The sequence below is a fragment of the Passer montanus genome, unplaced genomic scaffold (genome assembly GCF_014805655.1).
Source record: "Passer montanus isolate IOZ18808 unplaced genomic scaffold, ASM1480565v1 scaffold59, whole genome shotgun sequence".
NCBI lineage: Eukaryota > Metazoa > Chordata > Aves > Passeriformes > Passeridae > Passer > Passer montanus.
In genome coordinates, this window is record NW_024370926.1 from 2,860,409 (window position 1) to 2,883,803 (window position 23,395).

The 23,395-nt window shown below is 44.5% G+C and overlaps 1 protein-coding gene across 1 annotated transcript in view; it reads right to left on the reverse strand.

The window, feature by feature from the left end:
- Nucleotides 1-18,628, reverse strand: part of VIPR1 (vasoactive intestinal peptide receptor 1) — a 106,429-nt gene extending 87,801 nt beyond the window's left edge. The window contains exon 1 of the mRNA XM_039726612.1: nucleotides 18,356-18,628. Within this exon, the coding sequence (XP_039582546.1) occupies nucleotides 18,356-18,433 (78 nt within the window). The 5' untranslated portion in view covers nucleotides 18,434-18,628. The remainder of the gene's footprint in view (nucleotides 1-18,355) is intronic.
- Nucleotides 18,629-23,395: the final 4,767 nt, after the last annotated feature.

A 23,395-nucleotide genomic window follows, 5' to 3' on the forward strand; every position in this document is an offset into this window, starting at 1 on the left:
TGAGGGCCAGTTTTTGTAGATGAAAACTTATGGCACTTTTAAATCGCAGCCAAACCAGTGCCAGGATCCAGCTGTGCCCTGTGCATCCATCACAGGTTTATCAGGCTGTGAGCATTTCTGGCAGAAATTGGCTTCTCCAAGTGTGGAAATGCAGCTTTGCCCCTTAATTTCACTCCTAAATTCCCAGCTTTGGGCTTCAGGGAATCACACAGAAGGCACAGCAGCAGCAGAACAGGGTGAGGAAAGAGAAGAAGCAACCAAAGCCTAAAATCAAAAGCCTGAAATTATTAGTACCTTTTTTCTGAGGCATGTGTGCTAATGTAAAGGCTGTTATTGCTGTAATTATAGCTGTGCTTACTGTCACTGCTAATGGATGTGCCTTCCAAGCTCACAGGGCTGCAGGCAGGGAGGGAACCTTCTCCTTCCACAGCTTTCCCAACCTGGGCATGGAGCCATCCACACACGGCTCCCAACACGCCCAGAACTGAGCCTTGCAAAGAGCTGGAGGAAAATCAAACTCAGTAACCCTGCCCCAGTGATTTACAGTGACACTCCAGACCACGGTTGTGGTTATACAGCCTGGAAATATTCTTGTGGGTGAGTAAACAGAATAAGTGAATAATTTTTTATTATTTTTTTTTAATTCTGCAGAAGAGATTTCAGAGTGCTGGATTGAGTTTATAGCCCTCACCTTGCTGTGTTTCTGCTCTTTTCTGTGTATCAGCCTTTGGGGGAGATTTGTGTCATTCATCTCCTTGGTGACACAAGTTGATATCAGACAGTTGTTTCTGCAGGTATTTGACAGCAGCATTTCATGCCACAGCTAAACCTGGACCAGGTAAAGACTGAGCAATATAAGGAGCAAAATGACATCTTTATTTTCTCCTAGGTGAACGCACATTTTCTACCAAGCATGGCCGGAAATCCCCTGGATTCAGCCAAGTACCAGATCCAGGCTTTGCTCCACAGAATTAAATACAGGATAGGAAATAGAGGGAAGTACTTTCCTCAGCATCAAAGTACAGCAAAATGTGCAGATTTTCTCTGAAAAGCCTTCTTTTAAAAGCAAAAAAAAAAATCAAGGTTGGCTCCCCAGAGTGCAGCATCCCCCTGGGATGGCACCATGAACTCCTTAACACATGGAGTCAGAGCAGGGATGTCTGAAAGATGGGAACAAAAAAAAAAAAAAATCACATTTCTTCCGAGAAGCAGAGAAATTATCCCTGCCCTGGGATCCAAGCCACTGAGGATTAAAACTCTTTGGAACAAGAAGACAATCACACTTTTTTTCTCCTTATACACAAAGTAATTTGCCTCTTCAATGGCATAAGAATTAAATCCAGCTGGAATGGCTTTTTAATTAAAATCATACTTTGCTTATCAGAGTGAGAGCACTTAGCTGATTACAAAGGGAACGTGGCAACCTCTGGCTTCCCATTCCCTGTGCCCCCAGCTCCCTGTGCTAAACCCTTTGTAACCCTTTGCAGACTGCAAAGCTGGGCTCTCCTCACCCCACCTATGGATCAGAAAAAGTCAGGTAGGGCACACAGAGTCTCTATAAAAGTTGAGACAAAATTCCTTCCTTGAATCTGCTGGAGTTCAGTTTGCTGAAACCTGGGAATTTCCTAAGCTAAGAATCTCCATGTATTTAATTTAATCTCCTTGACTGTTTTTTTTTTATAGTCATATACAACTGAAATGTCTCTCACTGTCCTGGAAGGGCCCTGAGGCCAAAGGCTGAACCCATTCCTGGCAGGTTCCCCCCACTCCAATGGTTAAGGAGCCCTTTCTTCCCAAGCATCATCACCCACACTTGCTGCCAGATGGGGACCACAAAATTCCCAGCTCAGGACAGGGACAAGGCAGGGTCACACCCCCTCAAGGTGTCCCCTGGGGAACACCCCACGTCCCTGGGGTCACTGGGAGGTGCTGCCTGTGCCACACGTGGGTCTCAGCTGATTTATCCTGGCCAGGGTGGTGGCTGCAGGGCAGGATTTTCCCAAGCACAGCCAGGAGTTAAATTCTGAGTGTCCAATGAATATGTGACCGAATTCCTGAGGGCTTTTATCTCCCTGTGTCCTTTGCCAGCTCCTTCGACGTGAAGGGATGCTGGGGGAGATGCTGGAGCTGAGGTCTTGGACTTGTGTTGTTTGCAGGGATCCTTTGGGAGTTCCCTTGAAATAGCCACAGGAACTCAGCAGCACTTTCCTTACAGACAGAAGGGAGATCAGATGCTACTTGCATCAGGAAAGATATTGTTTTTAGCACCAGTAAAATTATTTCAGCCACAAGGTGCTGATTTAGGCTGAGTTAACCATCTCCAGGTCAAACCCAAGAACACACGTGTTGCTCTTCACGTGCCTCCCACATAGTGAAGAAAATGCAGTTTTTCCCTTGCACTCCTCCTGTCCCCTCCCTCTTGTGCTGCTTTCCATCACACCACTTCAATGCCACCGTTCTGCAGGGAAATATAACCCACTGATAAACCCCACAGGAGACACCTGATCTCAGTGGCCAGAATTCCTCAGACTCCTAAATATTTTTAAACTCCAGACTTAGCCCAATATTACATTTCTAAGCCAGAAAACCTTCTCCCCCAATTAAGTCTGCTGCTGTTGAAGGGAGTTAGAGAACCCCAGACTCCAAGGCTCAACAGGATTGAAACTGATGGTTGTGACAGAACTTCCAAAAGTGGAACCCTTCACTGTCTGATCTGTGGCACAGGCCATGATCCCTTCTCTGAGCGGGTCAGACTGACAGCCTGAGGATCAGGAAAGTGGCATTTCCCTCCTCCCCAGAAATGGCTCTGCCATCAAGTAAAGATGTGGCCATCCTGGCCATGTTCTGGCCTGAAAAGGAAGTTTAAAACCAAGGCTTTTTTCTCTATTTATTCACTCCTCTGTTAAGAAAAATAACTTAGGACTTCTGAACATATCCAGTCTCTTAATGGGAAGAAAAGGGGGAAAGGCTATTCTGGTTTTACTTCCTCATGAACTAAGAATGAAAATGATAAATCCCTTCATCCCCTCTCAACTTCACAAAATAACCACCTTGCTGAGATTATTACTCAAGTGAAAGGTTAGAGTTTTTGTTAAAGGAAAATATCTTTAGAAGGCAAAGAGTCAGCAAGGTCTAAAGTGAAGAGACCACTCACCAATCCTCACATCTTGGCCTTCAGATCAATTAAATCTTGTTTCCCAGCAGCCACATGCCCCAGTCTCAGAGGACAGCTCTGGTCACTTACTGGTGAGCTCTGCAGAGTTTTAATGGGGACCTCACTGTTGGGGTACAAATTCAATTTTATATTTCTCCCCCTCCTGCCCCTTGTAAGCAGCTCATGTCCCTGTCCATGTGGGCCTGGAGGTGCTCGCTGCATCTTTTCTGGTGAAAAGTACAATTTTTAATTTTGCTGTTGTTATTTTAGCACAGTGTGAAGAGTCTGGGTGAGACTATCAAAAATATTAATCTTCCTCTCCATTCGGTGCTCACTGCATCTTTTCTGGTGAGAAGCACAATTTTTAATTTTGCTGTTGTTATTTTAGCACAGTGTGAAGAGTGTGGGTGAGACTCTCTATCAAAAATATTAATCATCCTCTCCACTTCAGTTATTTTACAGGAAATGGGCCACATCTGCTGGGTGAAACACCCTTCTGGGACTGTCACCCAACCCCTGTGTGACCACTGAGCACATGGCCTCTGCCATCCTGATGGAAACCATTCCCTGTCTCTGCTCCTTGACAAAACACCCCTTTCCCTTCATGGCCACGATCCCCAGGACTCTTGGCTGGCAGGGCAGATGGATGGATGGATTCCTCAGAACAAGGGGTGATGTTGGCAGAGGGCAGTGAGCCCTGTCACACGTAGAGCAAAGCTGCCCAGTTGGCTTTGAGCTTCTGCCACACATGCACGTCCCCAGCAGGTCCACACACACTCACAAATTCCAAAATAAAGTGCCTAGAGGGAGACTGTCAAAAGAGGAATCATCAGTGGGATCTGGCAAATCCACAGCACTGGGATTAGGTGGGACTGGACTCTGAGGAGACACCACTTAAGTCTCCCAGTACTTAAAGGAGTTTTATATAAAAAAGGGAGAACAATTCTTCATGTGAACAGATAGATACAGGACAGGGGAAGGGTTCTAAACTAAGAGGACAGATTTATTAGAGGTCAAGAAGAAATTGTTCCCTGTGAAGGTGCTGAGGCCCTGGCACAGGCTGCCCAGAGAAGCTGTGGCTGCCCCTGGATCCCTGGAAGTGTCCAAGGCCAGGCTGAAAGAGGCTTGGAGCACTCTGGGACAGTGGGAGGTGTCCCTGCCATGGCAGGGGGTGGAATGGATGATTTTAAGATCCTTTCCAAGCCAAACCATCCCATGACTTTGTGCTGACTACACAAACCCCTTGAGAGATCCTGCTCATCCCTCAACAAACCACACTGGATTTCTGCACTGGATTTTAATTTCCAAGAGAAGAAATGTTCCTCTTTCCAGGATGACCTGTTCCCACCTCCTGCTCTCACCTGGCTGAAAGTCAAACCCAGATACAGCTCCAAGCTTCACCAAGCTCCCATCCCTGCACTTCCAGGTAGATCCATAACTAATGCTTTGTTCCTGCTAGAGGTGGTTCTGCCTTGCTCAGCTTTTCCTGAAGGAGAGCAGGAGGGTGAGCACAGCACTGGGAACAGGACCACATCTCACTCCCTCACTGCTGCAAACCTTCCCACACCCAGATAAATCCAATCCCATCGAGTAGACAACACCCTTGCACCAGCAAGGCTCTTTAGAATCATAAAATCCTTAAAGCTGGGAGAGGCCTCTGAGGTCACTGAGCCCAACCACAAACCCAGCACTGCCATGTCCACCACTAAACCATGGCCCCAAACACCACCTTTACACATTTTTGGATGCATTCAGGGAGGGTGATTCCACCACCAACAGGAGCAGCCTGTTCCAAAGCTTGACAACACGTTCAGAGAAGGAATTTTTCCTAACGCTTCCATGAAGAAAAAGATGCTTCCATTCCCTGATGTCATCACTAGTCCATGCCATCCCCATGACATCAATTAGCAATGCTAATCCAGCCAAACATTAATTACAACGCCTTTAGGATGTAGGCAGAAAAAAGTGAAAAGAAACAAGGCAAAAATAAATCGCATTTCCAGGTTGGGTTTTAGGCATTCAGCCACAAGACCACCGCCAGCAGAAAGTTCATTTTCAGAGTCTGGAACTGAGCTGAGCTTCCCAGTTTTATCCTGAACTCTCCATCTGTGGCTGAATTTGTTGGTTCATCTCCTTGTCCTGCTGGTTGCCCCAATGGATGCTGTTCCTTCCCTGTACTTATCCCCAGGCTACTCTGCAAGGGAAATCAGCATTTATTTTTAGGTCCACTGCTCTCTGACAGGTTGGGCTCTCCTCCCAGGGCTGCAATATATATTTAATACTTGTTTTCAGAGCTGACAGCCCAGGAAGTCTGAGTGGTGAACTGGCACATGCAAGAAATCATTAAAAAGGAGAGGGGCATCAACCTGCCAAACATTTTAACTCCCCTTCTGGAAAGCCAGACTTGAACAATTCAATTGTTCATGGGATTCATCAATCCCATGGTGGGGAAGGAAGCAAGAATCAAAGACACAGTTGCTGTTTGATGAGGATGATGATGGTGATGATGATAGCTTCACTGTGCAATAACAAATCCTGTCAGACCTGCAGCAGAGGTACATGAGGGGGATACACCATCAGAGCAATTTGCAGAATTTGCAAAAAGTCAGTTAAAAAAAAAGGACAGTACAGGAGAGAGAAGTGCACCTGGGCTGCTCAGCATTCCCAGCACAGGGAATGCCCCTGGGAGTGCTGGAGCTTCTGGATGTTGGTGATCCAGGTGGGACCAGCAGAGCCAGGGCTCATCCCACATGAGGGATCCAGCTCAGATCTGTGATCACTCCACAGTGGATCTCCCCAAGGGCTGAGCTTCCCAACCCTCTGCAGCTGGGGCTCAGAACTCCTGCCCATGGTCACCACAACCTCCATCCTCTCCCTTATCCCATATCCCCGTGGAATTCCATGCTGGGATCACAGCTCCTGGCCAGACCTTGAGCTCTTCATCGCATCCTGCAGCAATCCTGTGGATTCTTTTCCCTTCCCACTGAAACATGGTTTTAAAGGGTTAAGAGTTAGAACCCATTCATACTGAAGTTAGATACACCAATGATAGGTTAATGACTATTAGATGCTTAAGCTAAAGCTAATTGAAATATTATGAGCTCATTTGTAGAAGGAAGTGGAGCAAGTGACCCATTATTGGAACATACTGAAACCAGTGGAACAATGCCCAGCACCTGGACTCTGTGTCAATCTATCATGAAGCAGGGGGCCTTGGATGGTGCCAGAGGTCACAGAGACCTGAAGAAGACATTCCTGACTTCATCCCTAGGACCACTGACCCAATTCAAGACCACTGACCAAATTGGAGAGAAGAATTGCGCACACGTGAAGGACCATTAATCTCATTTTAATACACAGTGGGAATGGGAGGTGCTGGGGTTATGTATATGTATTGTTTTGGGAAATAAATAGAAGGCAAAAATCCTTGTGTGGTGCAGTCACACATTTTGGGGACAACCGCCATGCTGCGGCCCTTCGGCGTAATAAACATAAAACTTTCTAATTTTGAATGGTTAGAGAGTCTTTGTCTGTGATTTTCGGTTTTAACAATTCACCACCTCTCTTTCCAAAGAGCAGGGACAGAGCTGGTGAGTTTTATGAGGTGTCTTCCTTCAGAAAAACACTTTTCCTCAGCCCTTTGCCTTGCTCCTCTTCCACAACTCAGCTGTGGTTTTTGGAAGATGTTCCCTCCATAAATCCTGCCTTTGTTCCACCTCCCTGTAACAACACCTCTCAGCAGACAAATTTGCACAGACAACCAAAGCTTCAGCTTTGTAGCTGAGTTTAAAAAGATTTCCAGATATTTTCTAGATCCCTCAAGGCTCAGGTCAAGTAGACCCAAGGCAGCGAGCTCCAACCCTAATTTCCTTTTCTGTCTAAAAAACCATCAGGGCTTGGCTAACACAGTTTAACCACCAGACATGTCTGGCTCTGGGAACAGCTTTCCAGTGAAAGCAGCACATCAAAAAGACAGATTTTAAGAAAAGTAAAGTAAATAGCTGTATGGTTAAAATGGGATACCTATGTTGGCAGACAATTAAAGGAGACAGAAAATAGTTCCTGTTTTTTAATATAATAAAATTATTCCTGATATTTAATATAATAAATATTTATTTTAATAGTTTAATATTTAATTTAATAGTTATTTTAATAGTTTTAATAGAATAAGTTAATTTTAATTTTTTAACTTTAATAGTTATTTTAATAGTTGTTCCTATTATTTATTATAATTGTTATTTATTATTACGTGAATAAATATATATTATACTAGTTTAATAAATATAAACTATTTAAAAAGAAAAATTATTATAATAAATAATATTATTAACAATGCATAAATATTTTTAAAATAATGCCTTAACTTCCTCAAACATTTATTACTAATATATTAATTATATAATTCCACACATTTTTATAATAAAAATTATTTACAAAATATTTCTTAAAAATAAAAAAATATTTATAAAATATTATTGTATCCCCAAGTCTGTAAGATCCAAATTGAAACCACAGCTGAGGTGGAAGGCATAAATACACACACCAACACCAGGAGTCCCTTCCTCATGCTGTATAAATTTAATTATAATGTAGATCACACATTTCCAGAGCACCTTCAGCCTCTGGCAGACACCAATGGACCATCTCCAAAAGAAGTAGGGATAGGGACCAAGATGAATGGATCTCTAAAAGCAACCTCTCAAAGCAGAGTTTTATTAAGTGCTCTTCCAGCCATGATTGACTGCTGATATATGACACAGGATATTTTTTATTTGACTTACTAGCACAGCAAGAGACAGAAAAAAGCTTTTAACTCTCTTTACCCCTAGAACACAGCGAGGAAACTTCCAGCTACGCATTTCATGGGTCTGAAAAAACTGTTCTGAGTTCTGCCAAGATCGTTAATTACAGAAATAAAAATCAAAAAAAGAGCAATTAGCACCTGCAGAGATGAAATCAGCCGGGCAGGGAGGAGCTGGTGGGACCAGCAGCCCTCGGTGGGGCTGTGAAGAGTTATCACCTCTGGGGCAGCCTGGAGCAGGCAGGTGGGAAGGAAATTGTGGCATGACATAAAAATCCACATCTCCATGGAGGCTGAGGGCTTTAGTGCCCAGAAGAGCCATGAATGTTAATTTGGGAGCTTGGCTGTGAATCTGTGCCTGTCATGAAGGATGGGAGCAATGGTTTTGCCACAGGACAACCAGCACTCTGATTTCATAATGGATTTTTTTGCTCCTATATACAATATTTTATGTTGTTCCCTCCATTATTTTAGTACTCTGCACCCTCATTTATCCTTTTTACAGAAATTAAGCATGCTTTTAGCGTCTGGGTAGCCAAAACTTGGATAGACTTACAGCTTTACAGAAAAAAAATCCAGTTGGATCATACATGAATCTAGGTATTCTACCTTCCTAGTAAGCACTGATTTTCAGGCTAAATCCACAGCAATGGTTTTATTCCTCTTTTATCCCTCAGGAAGTATTGCTATTCCTGAAAGCACACATTTTTATAAGCATAAATATATATACATATATATAAATATCCGTTTTGTTCCAAGAGAAGCTGTTATTTCTCTTGATAAAACCTTTCCTCATCTGCATTGTACACAAAGAGGTAAAGATAAGCATTTGATACACCTTGTGCTGTGTGAATTCCCTGGAAAGGGAGGAGAGAGAGGGGCAAGGAGGAACAAAGCTTAATTTTGCTGGAGATGCTGCTGAAAACAAAATTGTTTGAACAACTCCTGCACCCCAACCACAAAGCATCACCTCCAGTAGGTGAAAAAAAAGCTTTGCACAGAGAAACTCTGCAAAAAACCAAACTGTCCAAGGAGAGTCAGGGAGCAGAGAAGAGCAGAAGGGGTGGAAAACTTCCTTGAGAGGGATCATGGCTGAGACACACATGGCTCTGCAGATGTGTTTAATGTCATATCCTCCCAAAAAAATGCACCCAGCCTTGCAGTCAAGACTTGAGCACATCAGAAATTCCTGGTGCACTGCTTGGCCTCCTTTTGGTGCCCTGGAAAGCTGGGAGCTCTTTCAACAGCAGCCTTTTTCTCTGCCTCTGAGGATGTCAAGCAGAACGCCAACCTGTTCCTGTTGGGAAAATGGGTTGGAAAAGCCAAATTGTTTTTAAAAAGCAGGATGAAAATGGTAAAAAACCGAATAGATGGATGGAGGTGTGGAAGGAAACAAGTGAAAAGTCCAATTGTTCTTAAAAAGCAGGATAAAATTGGTAAAGAACCCAATAGATGGATGGAGGTGTGGAAGGAAACAAGTGAAAAGTCCAATTGTTCTTAAAAAGCAGAATGAAAATGGTAAAAAAATTGATATATGGATGCAGATGTGAAAGGAAACAAGTGAATTAACTCTTTTGCCACTTTGATTTTGCTTTGGAATGACCTCAGGGCAACAGAAAACCCCAGGAACTCTCAGGGAGGGGATCCCAAAGTTCCATCACCCCTCCACAGAACTCCCAGCACACGCTTAGGAAGGGGAGCAAAGCAGCCACATCATTCCTTGCTGAATTATCCCAAATTACATGGGGGGAAAAAAACCAGCCAAAAAATGCCAGGCACAGCTCAGGACTGAGCCCAGCCACTGATGGCGAGGAGGATGAAGTGACTTTAGCCACTTTAAACCAGGCACAGGTTTAGTCTCCACTTGGGAAATTCCTGAGAGCAGTGCAAGGTGACTTAAAAATTAAAAAAAAAAAAAAAGAAAATTTTAAAAATAAAAGAAAGCAAGTACATGTGTGCCACACACATCCATGTGCAGGATGAACAAGTTCCCCTCTCCCCTGACAAATGGATGGGGTAGAAGATGTAACAATAATCACCACATTCACTTAAAATGAGAGGTGGATGTGGCAAAATCAAGGTGGCAGAGGTGTAATCCCCAGCAGGGTTTGGATCTTGGCCATTCCCAAGCTGAGTGCATAAAAATGCTGAGGGTCAGCCTTGAGGCTGCTTTTCATTTTGGTGCAGATGTGCAGAGTTGTATGTTGTGTGCTTTTTTTCAGGGGTGGTGGTAATCACATTTAATTTGATTTCATTTCCTTCCTGCCTAGCAAGGGGATGTGTGCTCCTCAAAGTCTGAGCTGCCACTTGGGAGAGATGAAATAAAACCTGTTCTTGGGCAGGGAATAAAGCAGGCTGCAGGGAAGAGCTCAGCATGGAGGAAATTTCCTTCTGTTTTTTTCACTCTTACACAACACAAGAAACCAGTTTGAGGCTTAAGATCTCCAAAGAGAAGTGCCTGCCAAAGGAATGAAGTGCCACTCTATCCGTGCAAGGTGCAGAATGAGGTAACTTTAATTTTGGTGTTCGCAGCATCACAGAGTCCCAGAATCCTACAATGGTTTGGGACCTCCAAGATCATCCTCCAACCCCACAGAGCATCTGCAGGGTCTTCCCTCTCTCAAAGGGATGATGTGGGATATTTTTGTATCCCTCCAGTGGCCTGGAAGTGATCAGCAGAACTGACCCTGCCCTCACTGCTGACCCCACAGGAGCTCAGACCATCCTGGTCACCCAGACACCCAAACTGCCAAAACTGGGGTGTCCTGATCTGCCAGAATCCCACCTGCAAGGGAGCTCCCAGGCTGAGCATCTGCGACAGCCAGTGACATCTGTGAGGGCCCTGGGGACACTGCTCAGATGTTGGTGGGGATGTTCCAGATCACCAGGGATTAATTGAAACATCTGTTAAACACGGGATCCGGGCTGGAGCCTCAAATATGTCTTTTCAAAAGACACCCAATGGATTTCAGCTTTCAAAAGGAGACACCAGGTATTGATATTCTGCCCTCCAGACAAGAATTGTGTTTAAATAGATTTTTTTCTCCATCCCTCTTGATGAGGTGACAGGGATGAGGGTGAAAAAACAGAGAGCTCATACAGGAGGAGGAACACCCCTGCTGAAAAAAGAACAGGATCATGGGGGTGGTGGCTCAGCAGAGCTGGGATCTCTGTATTCAATTCTTTTGGCCTCTTCTCCACTTTAAATCCATGCAAATCAATGGAGCCAGGCCATGCCAGCCAGCAGAGTTTATCAAAACCACATCACCCACCCAGCTCATTAGTGAAACGCATCGAAAAATAACCCCACTTTGGTTCTGAATTAGAAAATAATCACAATTCTGCGCAAATACTGGAATTTAAATGGCAAGCAGACTCACAGAAGTGTAACTCTCCAGCTCCCAGCAATGCAAACAGTGAAATGGAGAGTTTGGGACTGCCCTGGTGGGGGGAGAAATCCACCTAATGTGACTAACGGAGGAATTTAAAGCTGTTAATGTCCACTGGTGCAGCTGACTGAAAAAGTGACTGTGCTAATTTAAAATACATCAGGATCTCAAAAATTCCTATTCCTGTAGAGGAATAGGCCTTTACATCCTGTAAATCCTACATACATACACATATATAAAAATATATAAATTAAGAAAATTATATATGTACATATAAATATATATGTACACATACATATAAATATATACATAAAAATATATATACACATACATATACATGTATATAGACACACATATACACATATATACACATGTACATATATGCATATATATACATATACACAAATACACAAATATAAATATACACATATACACAAATATAAATATACATATATATATAAATATATATATATATTAAAACCCATGAAATTTATATATATATATATGTAACAGTCAGTGCTGGAGATAAGATCTGCCCCAATAAAGTGCCAGTAGAGCAGCACTAATGCGAGCTCTGCAGCCTTGAGCAACCCACAGCACACATCCCTGCTCACAGAAACCTCCCTAAATTCACTCCAGAAACCAACCAGCTCCAAATGACCCAGCTGGGGGCTGATGCCACCCAACAGGGACACCAGGGTGGGACACCAGCCTGCAGACCCTGGGGCACTGCATCTGCCTGGCACCCACAGCACTGGGGGCAAAAAATAGCAGAGGCAAGGGCTGGAAGGGCAAGGAAATCTCACATCTGCTTGCTCCTCTTCACCTCACCTGCTCGCTCCCAGCAGGTCAGGCCCTGTTCACAGAGAATATTTATTTTTGTGCAGGTTGGCAATTATTAAACAGAAGGGATTTGCTGTTGTAGCTCTCCCCTGGTTAGGGTTTATCCATGAGGCTGAGCTGGTTCAAAGCCACAGCCAAGGGGATGCTCCTAAGAAAGCTGAAGTTTTGGGGTGGGAAATATTTGTGCTGTGTTAACAACATCCTCATCAGAAGGTTCATCCTCAGAAAGTTGCATTTCTTAATTAAACTATTTATCCTTAAAAAAACCTTATTAAAATACAGCTCAATTTTTTAACTTATTAAAATAAACTACTATAAAACTCACAATTTATGAAACTATCAGAGAAGTAAAAACCAATAAATATCTAAATCCAAACAAAAAGCACCATCTCACACATTTAATCCCAACCCTAACCAAAAAAAAAATAAAAATTAAACCTCAACATGCACCTTTTCTTTCACACCTTCAGGAGCTTTTTAGGTTTTCTAGCAGTGTTGAAGTAGCCTGGTATTGTGCTATTTAACAAATAAATGGGTTTTATAATGATGCAAGGAGCATCCAATGGCTCTGGGAGCTCATCCCCTCCTCAAAACCTTCCCCAGGCACTTCCTGAGTGTCAATGAATGAACTCTCCCCATGTTAGAGTTCTGGATACTGAGAATTTTAGACTTTCTGTACTGAGAGATTCTAACCCTCAGGAGAACACTGAATTTGACCTGAAGCTGTGGAAAAAAACTTCCAAAATTGATTGATGAGACTAAGATTATAGGTGTGTAGTTGATTAGAAGTGTGTAATATCACAAAATAGAAAACTTAAAGTTTCAGAATATAGCAATATATATGGGACAATGTAGAAGTTTTAAAGCAGTAGCTAGTTGTTCTTTTTACCTTCTTCATAAGTTTGAGCAGTATTTTGTAATTAAACAGAAAAGTTCCACATTACAGACTTTGAAAGGTAAGTTACTAAGTTAAAAGTGAAAATAATTTGTTATTTGTTAATTACATAATTTAGCCTTAAAAAACCTTGTAACAAAAGATTGTGAACCATTTTGTGCCTTGTTCAACACTACAAAACTCACTGCTGTGAGACTGCAACATAGATAAGAAATAATAAACATCTAAATAAAAACAGTAATAATAAATTATTATCTAATAATAAACAATCTAATTATTAGATAATAATAAATAATCTAAATTTTAAAAAACCCCTAAATAATCCACTATCATCTCAAGTGCTTGCAATCCCAACCTCAAAAGAAGTAGAAAAAAATCCCAGGAAAGGTGAAAGATGCACCCAGAGAGATGAATCAGCCCAGAGAAATCTCTGGTGCTCATTCTGTAGAAAGGAATGGTGACAAAAAGGCTGCTCAGGTGGGGACCAGCCTTCTCCAGCTGTGCCCAGGACCTCCCTGACACAGCAGGAGCTGGGGAGTTCTGGGTGGATGCCACTCTGAGTGTTGGCATCACATCCCTGGCCCTCACATAGAGCCAAATGTTTGGGGTTTCTGCCACTGCAGCCCCCTGAGATTTCATTTTCAGAGGCAAAATCGTCTCCCCTCTTGGCTGAGGTCCCACCCAGCTGAAGCTGTGGGAGCTTGTGACTTCTGGAGAACATCTGGGAGCGTGGAGAGGCTGCACTCAGCACCCACAGAGGGAAACCTGCACAGGGCAGCACAGGAGGACAAACCCCTGCCTTGGCACAGGCCAGTCTGTGTGTCTGTCCATCCTGCTGGGGCACAACTCCAGCCCCTCCTACTCTGGGCTCTCCAGTCACCTCCAGCTCCTTTTGTCCCCTGACCTGGGATTTTTTCTTGGCTGCATTTCCTAGATTTTGGTTCTCGCAAAGCTCTTTCCTCCTCTTCCCAACACAGAAGAGAGAAAGCTGATGAGAGCAGGGAGTGGGGCTATATTTAATCCCACAGCCTTTCCCAGGCATTGGAAAACCACAAATCCATGTCCCCTGAGGCAGGGTGATGCAGCAGGGGAAGTGACAGCAGCACAGAAGTGACACTGCCATGCTGGTGCTGACCTGGTCTGAGGGCAGGGCATGACCTCCTGCCTTCCTAAAACCCAGCTGAATCCTGCTCCCCACAAAAACCTGACTCAGATTTTTTATTCTGCACAGATAATCTGATCCTTTCCCTGAATTTCAGCCACTCAGGGTGTGACAAATCTCCTCCAAGTGCACGCAGGTCTGGCTTAAAAAAAGATCATCAAATCTCAGGTCTCGTTTTCCACAGTGTCTGGTGCCCTTGCCCAGGCTGCCAACAAAGGGGACACTTGATGCTGAACAGGGAGATCTCCCTCCTGTCCCTCTTCCCTCTGTTCCAAAAGATTTGTGTCTACATTCTAGCCCAAACACCAGAAAATTCCCAGTCCTCCCAGACTATCAGCATATCATGTGGAAGATTGGTTTTGACAAGTCACCAGTCTCTCCAGTTGTTTCTGCTGGAGGCCATCTGGTAAAGGCAAAAACCTCTCTAATTTTTTTAAATCTTTTTTTTTTCACCCTGAAAATGAATATAAACTCTGCATGTTTGCCATTTCTAAGGCAGCCTTGCAGCTGAAACACCTCTCTCCTGACACGGTCCCACCACTCACTCAGTCTCTACTTGCAATTTGTCAGATGTGCAGAGCATCCCCTGTTCTGCATCCCCTGACTGCCCCGATGCCTCCTTGGAAAGCCGAGTGTGAGAGACAAAAAGCCACTCAAAAAGTCACTGTGAAACACTGAGAGTGAGAACAATACGTTTTGTCAGTCTCAGGAGCCACGACAGGACAAAACGCAACTCACCTGAATTTGGATTTCTATCTGGAGCAGCTCTGGCTCTCACACCTCTCACTGAGGGGTTGGAACCAGAGGATTTTTAAAGTGTTATAAAAAGGGAGGAAATGCACCTCCAAACCCCAATTTCACACCCCAGGCGGCTTTCCCTGTCCATGGTCCCACCTGGCTCCTGCTGCTGAGTGTCTGGTAAAAATCCCTTTTTAAATATCACCCTGGTGGACTCGGCTGCTGGTATAGCCCATCCCAATTCCTGGCTGGTTGTCCGGAGTTTCTTGCTGGAGACAAATCCCTAGGCTGGGATGGTATGATAATGACGGTATGAATGCCCCTGCTGTCGTGCTGGTGAGTAAAACACAGCTTGAAACAGCTTTAAGTATTTCCTCTAGCACATTTTTCCCCCTCAGATACAGTTTCCCCCACCTATTTTACAATTTTGCCTTTTTATGCCCTTAGTAAGACCTCCCACAATATTATTCTTGCTGATTGTGTGTCCTCTCTGAAAACTTTACAGAGAGAGGCAGAGAGGCTTTCAGAGTTACCCAGACACAGGGTTGGGCAACTGGTTCTCCTGAATAAAGTCAGTCATGCATTTATACAAGCAAAAATGGAATAAATCATACACCCAGTGATAGACTCTGGGTTTGTGGCAAGGCCTTTGTTAAACACATGTTGTTATTGCTAAAGGATCTTTGTGCTGGGTGCAGGAACTGGCCTGGAGGATCCCAGTGAGAACCTTGTCTTTTGGCCAAAACCATTTGTGGTTGTTTTGTTTAAAGTATATTTATGTCACTTCACAGATTCTCAATCTATGACAGGAGGAAAGAGGCACAGACACAGCTGAAGTGGTTGTTATGATTTCTGTGGAGCTCAGATTTCACTGATTTTCCACACTGATCACATCTCCAGCATTTGCACTCGGACTGATGAAGATCTGAGTTGTTTTATTCTTTTCCATCACAAACCTACTTCAAGGCTGGAACAGAGCAATGCTCTGAAGAAAAGCACAAATTACACCAGCTGGGCAGATTTGGCTAATTCAAGGAGCTTGAAGTCTGAAGGCACGTGGAATCCACCAACTGCTTCAAATTATCCACATCTCATTTCTAGACACACATTGGGGGGAAAAAAAAGTGTCTAATTTGTAGCTCTTCAGACCAAATTATCTTAATTACACCCCTAAAAGCAACACAGAACCTAAAAGGGATTATTGTGCATTTACACCACATCCAAACCACCATTACTGCTTTTATTCCAACTTTTCCAAGCTGCCCCTGGCAGGAGGGCAGGACTTTGGTGAGCATGGCTTGATGACCTCAGCAAATGGGATCTGCCCAATTCCCCCTTCTCCACAGCGTGCACAATGAGAGATGAAAGTTTATAACAGCAATTAGAAACCACATGGCTGCAAGAATTTTATGGTGCTGAACTTGTTGATCAGCCACTTGTTCAGAGTTTTTTTCCCCAAGGACGTACCAATATAATTATCAAAGAAATTATACGAAACAAACCCAAACCAAGCTCTGCTGAGCCATCACAGGTCCCAGAGTCAGGTTATGACTGAAAAGCTACTTTTGCTTTAAAAATCAGCACCAAATCCCAGGTTTAAGATGAGAAACAGACCAGGAATTTTCTCCAGTACTGAGGCAGTTCAGTGTTAGTCACCCTGCAGATCGGTGCTGATAAGGAGCATGTGAATCTTTTTAACCCACCAGCGTGAACCAGATCCCAGGAACATTAACAACAACACCAGAATAATAAAAGGGCTGGAAAGGAAGCAGTTACAGGATTGCACCTGGTCTTGTGCTGCCCCAAAGCTTTAGGGGTTTGTGCTTATTGATGGCAGCCCACGAGCATCACCCACAGCCTGATCCTGCCACCCCTTGCAGGGTGAACTTCAGCAGCCCTGTGACCTCACCCTCTGCAGGATCTGGCCCCAGAGGAGCCCCTCATGCCAACAATCTTTAAAGAAATGGGAATTTTGCCAAGGGTTTCAGTGGAAGCAAGAGCTGGAGCAGCTCCAGCAGCTGATGAGAACACTGCCCCCTTCTCCTTTCCCCAGCTCCAGCCCTGGACACTTGGGTTATTTTGGATCTTCCCTAAAGCAAGCTCTGTAGAATCCCAAGAACTGATTGCCTTGTCCTTTTTTTTTAGTACTTTAATCCATTTTCCCAACCTGTTCTTCCTCTAAGAAAGTCTTTGGCAATGCAGTTGGGTGGGTGGCTCATGGTGACAGCCAAAAAAAAAATTACAATTAAATCCATTTGTTTCCTTCCTTGTGGGACATGGATAGAAGAAAGGGGAGAAGGAAAGGGAGACAAGTGATGCACTGACACATCTGGGTTAACTTCCACTCTCTGAGGCTCAGCTTGCTTGGTCTGACTCTGCTTTAAGACCTGGATGATGCTCTGAGCAACTGGTATGCTGAAATTCCACAGGGCTTTGGAATCAGATGCTATTTATTTCCAACCATTCTACAATTTTGTGATGGTTCTGTGACCACAAGCACTGTCACCAGCCCAGCAGAGCAAACACAGGTGACTTGCAATGGGTGGTACAACCCAGTTGTGGTGGGCAACCTCACCCAGCCCTACAGGATGCTGGGGAGGCAGCCTCACCTTCCTGGGAGAAAACAGCTGTGGGAGCAGCTTACAAGTGAGAGGGAAACTCAGCCACAGCCAGCGCCAAATCTCCCCCTAAATTAAAACCAGTCGCGCTCTACATCAAGCCCTGTGAGGAAACGAGCCGTGAGAACAAAGCGAAATCAGGGAATTGCAGACTCCCTGAATGGTCTGGGATGGAAAGGACCTTAAAGATGCTCCGGTTCCACCCCGTGCCACGGGCAGGGCCACCTTTCCCTGGACCCGTGCCCTGTGCCTGCTGGCACGGAGGATCAGCTCGTGTGACTCTGTGCGGGGCACACACAGCTCCAGGAGAAACAAACCCCCTTTGCTCAGCCTGCCCCGAGCCAGCACGGACCCGACCGCGGGGACATCACACCGGGCAGGGACACGGCAGCCCGGACACATTCCCGGCTCCCGGCTCCGGCTCGGGAGCGCTGGGAAGCGGCGCTTTGCCCAACTTCTCCTGGGCAGCCCATCCCGGAGCCCCTCGCGGAAAGCTCATCCCGCTATCCCCAGGTGAGCTGCGAGCGCTCCCCGAGCTCCCGAACAGAAACCAAAGCGAGCCGAAGGCCAGCAAAGCTGAACGACAGCGAAACCCGCAGCCGCTTGCGGAACAACGCGCTAAAACCCCGCAGGGAACCCCTCCAGCCCAAAGGGATCCCCTGAAGGGAACACCTGAGCCCAAAGCCGAGCCCTCGCCGTTTCCAGGGAAGGAGCAGAGCCTGCCAAAGTTGCCCGAAGTTTTCGCGGTCACTCACCGCGGCCAGCAGGCAGCCGAGCAGCGGCACGGCGCGGCGCAGCGCCCAGCCCCGCATCCTGCCCCGGCCCCGCCGCATCCAGCGGGCACGGCGGCGGCTGGAGGAGCAGCAGCAGGAGGAGGAAGGAGGAGAAGGAGGAGGAGGAGGCAGCGGCTCCGAGCCCGCACCGCCCGCACCGCACCGCCTCCTGCGCGGGGCGGCTCCGGCACCGCCCCCGCCCGCCCCAGGTGCGGCAGCGGCGCTGCCCCGAGCCCCTTTCTTCTTTCTTCTCACCCGGCTTCCCTTGACCTTTATTAATTTCCCCTTCCTCTTTTTTTTCCTCTTATTTCCCTCCTTTTTCCTTCTTGCCCTTTCTCCTTTCTCCTTTCTTTCCTATTTCCCTTCTCTTCCTCCCCCCCTTTATCTTTTTCCATTCTCTCCTTTCTTTTTACATCTTTTTTTCCTTTTTTTTCCCTTTTCCTCATCTCTTCCTCCTTTCTCTCCGATTTCCTGCATTTCCTTTTCACTATTTCCTTCTATTTTCTTACTCTTCCCTTTTACTTGGTCTCCCTTTTTATCTTTTCCTTTTCCCCCCTTCTGTCCCTTTTTTTTTTCTTTTTCTTTTCCATTTCCTCCTTGTTCTCTATTTATTCCCTTTTCCCCTTTCCTTTTCCCCTTTCCTTTTCCCCTTTCCTTTTCCTTTCTTTTCCTTTCCTTTCCTTTCCTTTCCTTTCCTTTCCTTTCCTTTCCTTTCCTTTCCTTTCCTTTCCTTTCCTTTCCTTTCCTTTCCTTTTTCCTCCCCTTTCCCCTTCTGGGAATGTGACCCAGCACTGCTAGAAAGGGAAAGGAGTGATTGATTAAGGAATGTGGCTTCCTCTGAAATAACTGCTTGGTAAGAACTGGTTAAATGGGCCAAAAATCCCAATCCAGTGATCTGTATGTATATTTTCCCCAGAAAAAGGCAGAACATTTCTATGTTGTAGGTCACTGACATGGAATTTCTGGATTTCTCAGATTGGAGGAACAGCTCAAGACCAGGCTGACCTTCATTTTTTAATAAAAATGTGGAAATCCTTCCCCTTTCCAGCACACTGGGCAGCATTTCATTTAATATTAAGGGCAATGCTCCTTTCAACTCAAGACAACCCTCAGGTCTAAGCTTACTATAGAGTAGAAAGACAAATAAGCCTTATAAATAAAGGTAAAAATAAGAAAAAATAATACCCTCCTTGCTGTTCCTTTCCCCCCAGCCCCACTAGATTTTCAAGCTCCAACAGATGGACAGGTTTATTGTTTTGTAAAGCACCTGCTGAAAAAAAAACCCAAAATCCTCAAGGAAAGAAAACAAAATCACATTTTGGAGGTCCTGGAGACAGCTCCCTAATTCCAGACTCTTCAATTTACTGACACAACCAAGAAAAATGCCATTTTTAGGGAAAAAGCTTAATGGCTAAAAATCCAAAGTCATATCCAGTCTTTAACTTTTGTTAGCAGATCACTAAACCATCCACTTTTTAAAGCTAACCTGAAAAGGCTGAGAAAAAAAAAAACAACAAAAAACAAACAAACCACTTTAGTGTCTTTTCCCCCCACTTTTCTGAAAAGACATGAATTTATTGGTATTGAAAATATTTTCCCTTTTTTTTTCCATTGGATATGAAAAATCCCCATCCTCTCCCTTGCTTCTCATCATTGATCTGATGGTGGCCTATAATCGCCAGCATAAAAAGAGGGACAAGATGTTAATTACCTCAATTAGTTGTACAGAGGTTTATAAAGCTATATAAAGCTCAGTTTGGATCCTAAAATAACAGGGGCAGAGCTGATTAGCTGGTCACTGCATCCCCCCACTAATTACAGCCACTTTGGCTTTCCTTATTTCATTTATTAATGCAGCCTGGATGCTTTCAAGTAGCCTGTTAAGGATAAATTTTGGGGGGAAGGAGGAGGGGAGCAAGGTGTTGGCAGGTGCTGCTTTTTGGGTTCTTTGCAGAGAGTAAATCTGAAGGATTTGGGATTTTACAGGAAAAGTCTGAAGCACATTTTGCCCTGTGGACTGTGCTGAATTGAGGTCCAGCAGGTTTGCTGTGTTGAGGGTATGGAATTTTGGAAGGAAATAACCCTCTTGTGATGCTGCCGGTCCTCAGGGATCAGAAGGGCTGGGTTTAATTCTTGATTAAAACCAATTCAGCTCTCAAGTCTGGTCCTGTTCAACAAGAACTTCCACAGATTCACAAATAGTTCATTTTCAACACCATAAATCTGGTTACATTCAATGAAGGAGGAGAGACACAGCCCTGAGCAAACAGAGCTACTTTCCCCTTCCCTTTTTTCCTTTTTCCTTCATATTTAATTTTATCCAGACTCCTCCTATACTATAATTTTTGGCCTTGCCAAAGGGGTGGAACAATCATGGGTTACAGGTGGGGTTTTGTTGTCTGCATGGTGTACCTTCATTTTCATCCTTAGGGGTGTGGAAGTTAATATGCAAATGGACATTAATGAGGGGCTAGGCTACTTTCAGTGAGAATTTACAGCGGATACAACAGGTAAAATAAATATTTTGGTCCTCTTCCACACTTCTGTGCCTCACTGAAATAACATCAGGCTGTGGGACCTCTGCCTCCCTCCAGACATCATCCTGTTGTCACTCCTTGCTCTGGCCTGGTGCAAGATAAAAGAGGGAAGATTAATGTTCTTCTCATAAATTCTTCTCATAAATTCTTCTCCAAATTCAGATAATTCTCTAAAAAAAATCTGATAATTTTTTGCAAGTGAACTCCACAGCATTGGGAGAAATCTGCTTGTTTGATTTGAACTCACCTCTTGCTCATTTCATCCCATGCCCCCAGATCTTTCACTGTATCAGTGAAATCACATTCCCTTCTCCACCTGGTTAAAGGCTCTGTGTCAGTGCAGATGGAAAAGCCCCAAACTCTCTGGAGCTTGTGCCATGCTTTTGGCATCTTTTTTTTTTTTCCCTCTTCTTATCCCTGTGTATCTTCTTTAAAACAAAAACGGGTGCCTGAAGAATTCAAGATGTCAGGTTTATGGCATGGCCTAGTGCTGGTTGTGGTTTAAACCTTCATTTTTGCATTGGGTGGGAACAGGAGAATTCCCAGCTGAATTACTCAGGTATTCCCATTCCAAGATGTATTTCCCCCAGAGCATGGCTCTGTTTTGAGCTGCTGCAGTTCAGCTCCCATTTCCTCTCTGCTGGTGGGAGCTTGGTGCTCACCTCACTGTGAGTCCATCCAACACCTCCCTGCAAAAGTTTTTCCCAAGTTTTGGGAATGTGAGGGAAAGCTGGAAGGTGGTCGCTGCTTGGTGTTGAACAGGCTCTCAGCTAATAAGTTGATATTGCAGCCTAGAAAGTGACTTTTTTCCTTAATCTCAGCTGTGAACAATTTGAGAAAACCTTGATCTAATTCCTCTTCACATCAACGGTCACCTAAGTGATCACTGTCTTGGGTTGGTGCATCTTCTCTGGGCCTGCCTTTCTTCATTACCATTATTTAACCCCCTCCCTCGAAGGTAATTAACATTTCTGCTGTGGCATCCTTCACAAAATGACTTATTTCTCAGAGGGCTGCTTGGGGAAATGTCATCAAAAGTAAGAAATTTTGGTGGACAGTAATGGCGGAGGTAAATAAAAGCAACCACATTGTTTCCTGCCCATGTTTGGTTGGTTTTTTTTTCCTGTGTGCCTCTGGCAATCAGAAATGCAAAGACTAAAAGCAGTGGTGTCTAGAAGGACAATATTTGAGGGCTGATTCATGCAGCAGTTTGCTGCAGGCTGGATTTGCTGTTCTGTGCCCTGTTCCCCATTTAGCTTCCTCTCCAAAGCCAACACAATGCATCTGTTCTGCTTTCCTCTGGGTGACTTTATTTGAACACAGTAATAGCATCACATCCCATAAACAAGCTGCAAAATGAATTCCTGTGCATTATTTGCATTGGGGATTAGAGGCAGGCAAACACTGGCTGTGGTGTTTTGCAAACAGGACCATTCCGTCCACCTACAGGACTTCATTATTTGCAAAATGAAGCACAAACAATTGGGGTTTTCCTGTGGTTTAAAGCCCCTTATTCAGCGTGGGGTGGAACCACCAGAGTGGCCCTAGGGAAAATCTGAAGTGAGCTGACCACAACCCAGCAGGGCTGAAAGCTCAGACTTTCTTCTCTTTCTGTCCTCAGCTGTCCCCAAAAGTTTTCCAGTGAAGTTCTCCTGGAAATCTCCACCTGTTTAATGACTAAAGCTGTGAGGACAGCAGAGGTGGATATGTCAGTGCAGAAGATGAAATATCTGAAGAGCAGGAATGGGATATTTCAATTAAAAGGATCTGCCTGATACAAGTGGGCGAAAATCTTGTCCTTGATCTCTGGGGCAAGGGCAAATTATCCAGTTGCTGATGCTCACCTCACTCTGTAAGCTAAAGATAGCAATAATTACCTACCCAACTCCCAGGAGAGCTGAGGATTAATTGCTTCATAGTACTCAACATTTATTTTCACACAATCAAAGCCACTGGGAGCAGAAAAAAAATAAGCTTTGCAATTACTATTACATATCCACAGGGGACTATCCGCTCACAAAATGCTTGGATAAAACAGTTTTCTTAAAAATAATTAAAAATAATAATAATCTTACTTGCATTTGGGCAGAAAAAGATAAAATCTTCTGGCTCAGGAAGAACAAACCAAATTTAAAAAAAAAAACTGTGCAAACAAACTAACAAGCAAGAACTTTCTCCAGACTGGGGATGGCAGGGATGGAATGAATTCAGGCGAGTAGCAAACCATGCATTATGAAAGCAGAGCTGTTTACACTGGGAACATTGCAGAGCTGCTCCAGGGCACACCACGTGCCCAAGGCACAGGGGAACAGGGCACCTCTCCCTCTTTTCTCCTTGGGGCTCTGCAGAGCCAAGGAGGACAGAGCAGGTGACCAGGGCAGGGTTGTGAGGGCACAAAGCTGCCCAGCACAGTTCTCAGCATGGCTACAACCACATTTCCTAAAATCACAGTGCCCAGCACAGGCAGGTTCTGTCCCAGGTCGTG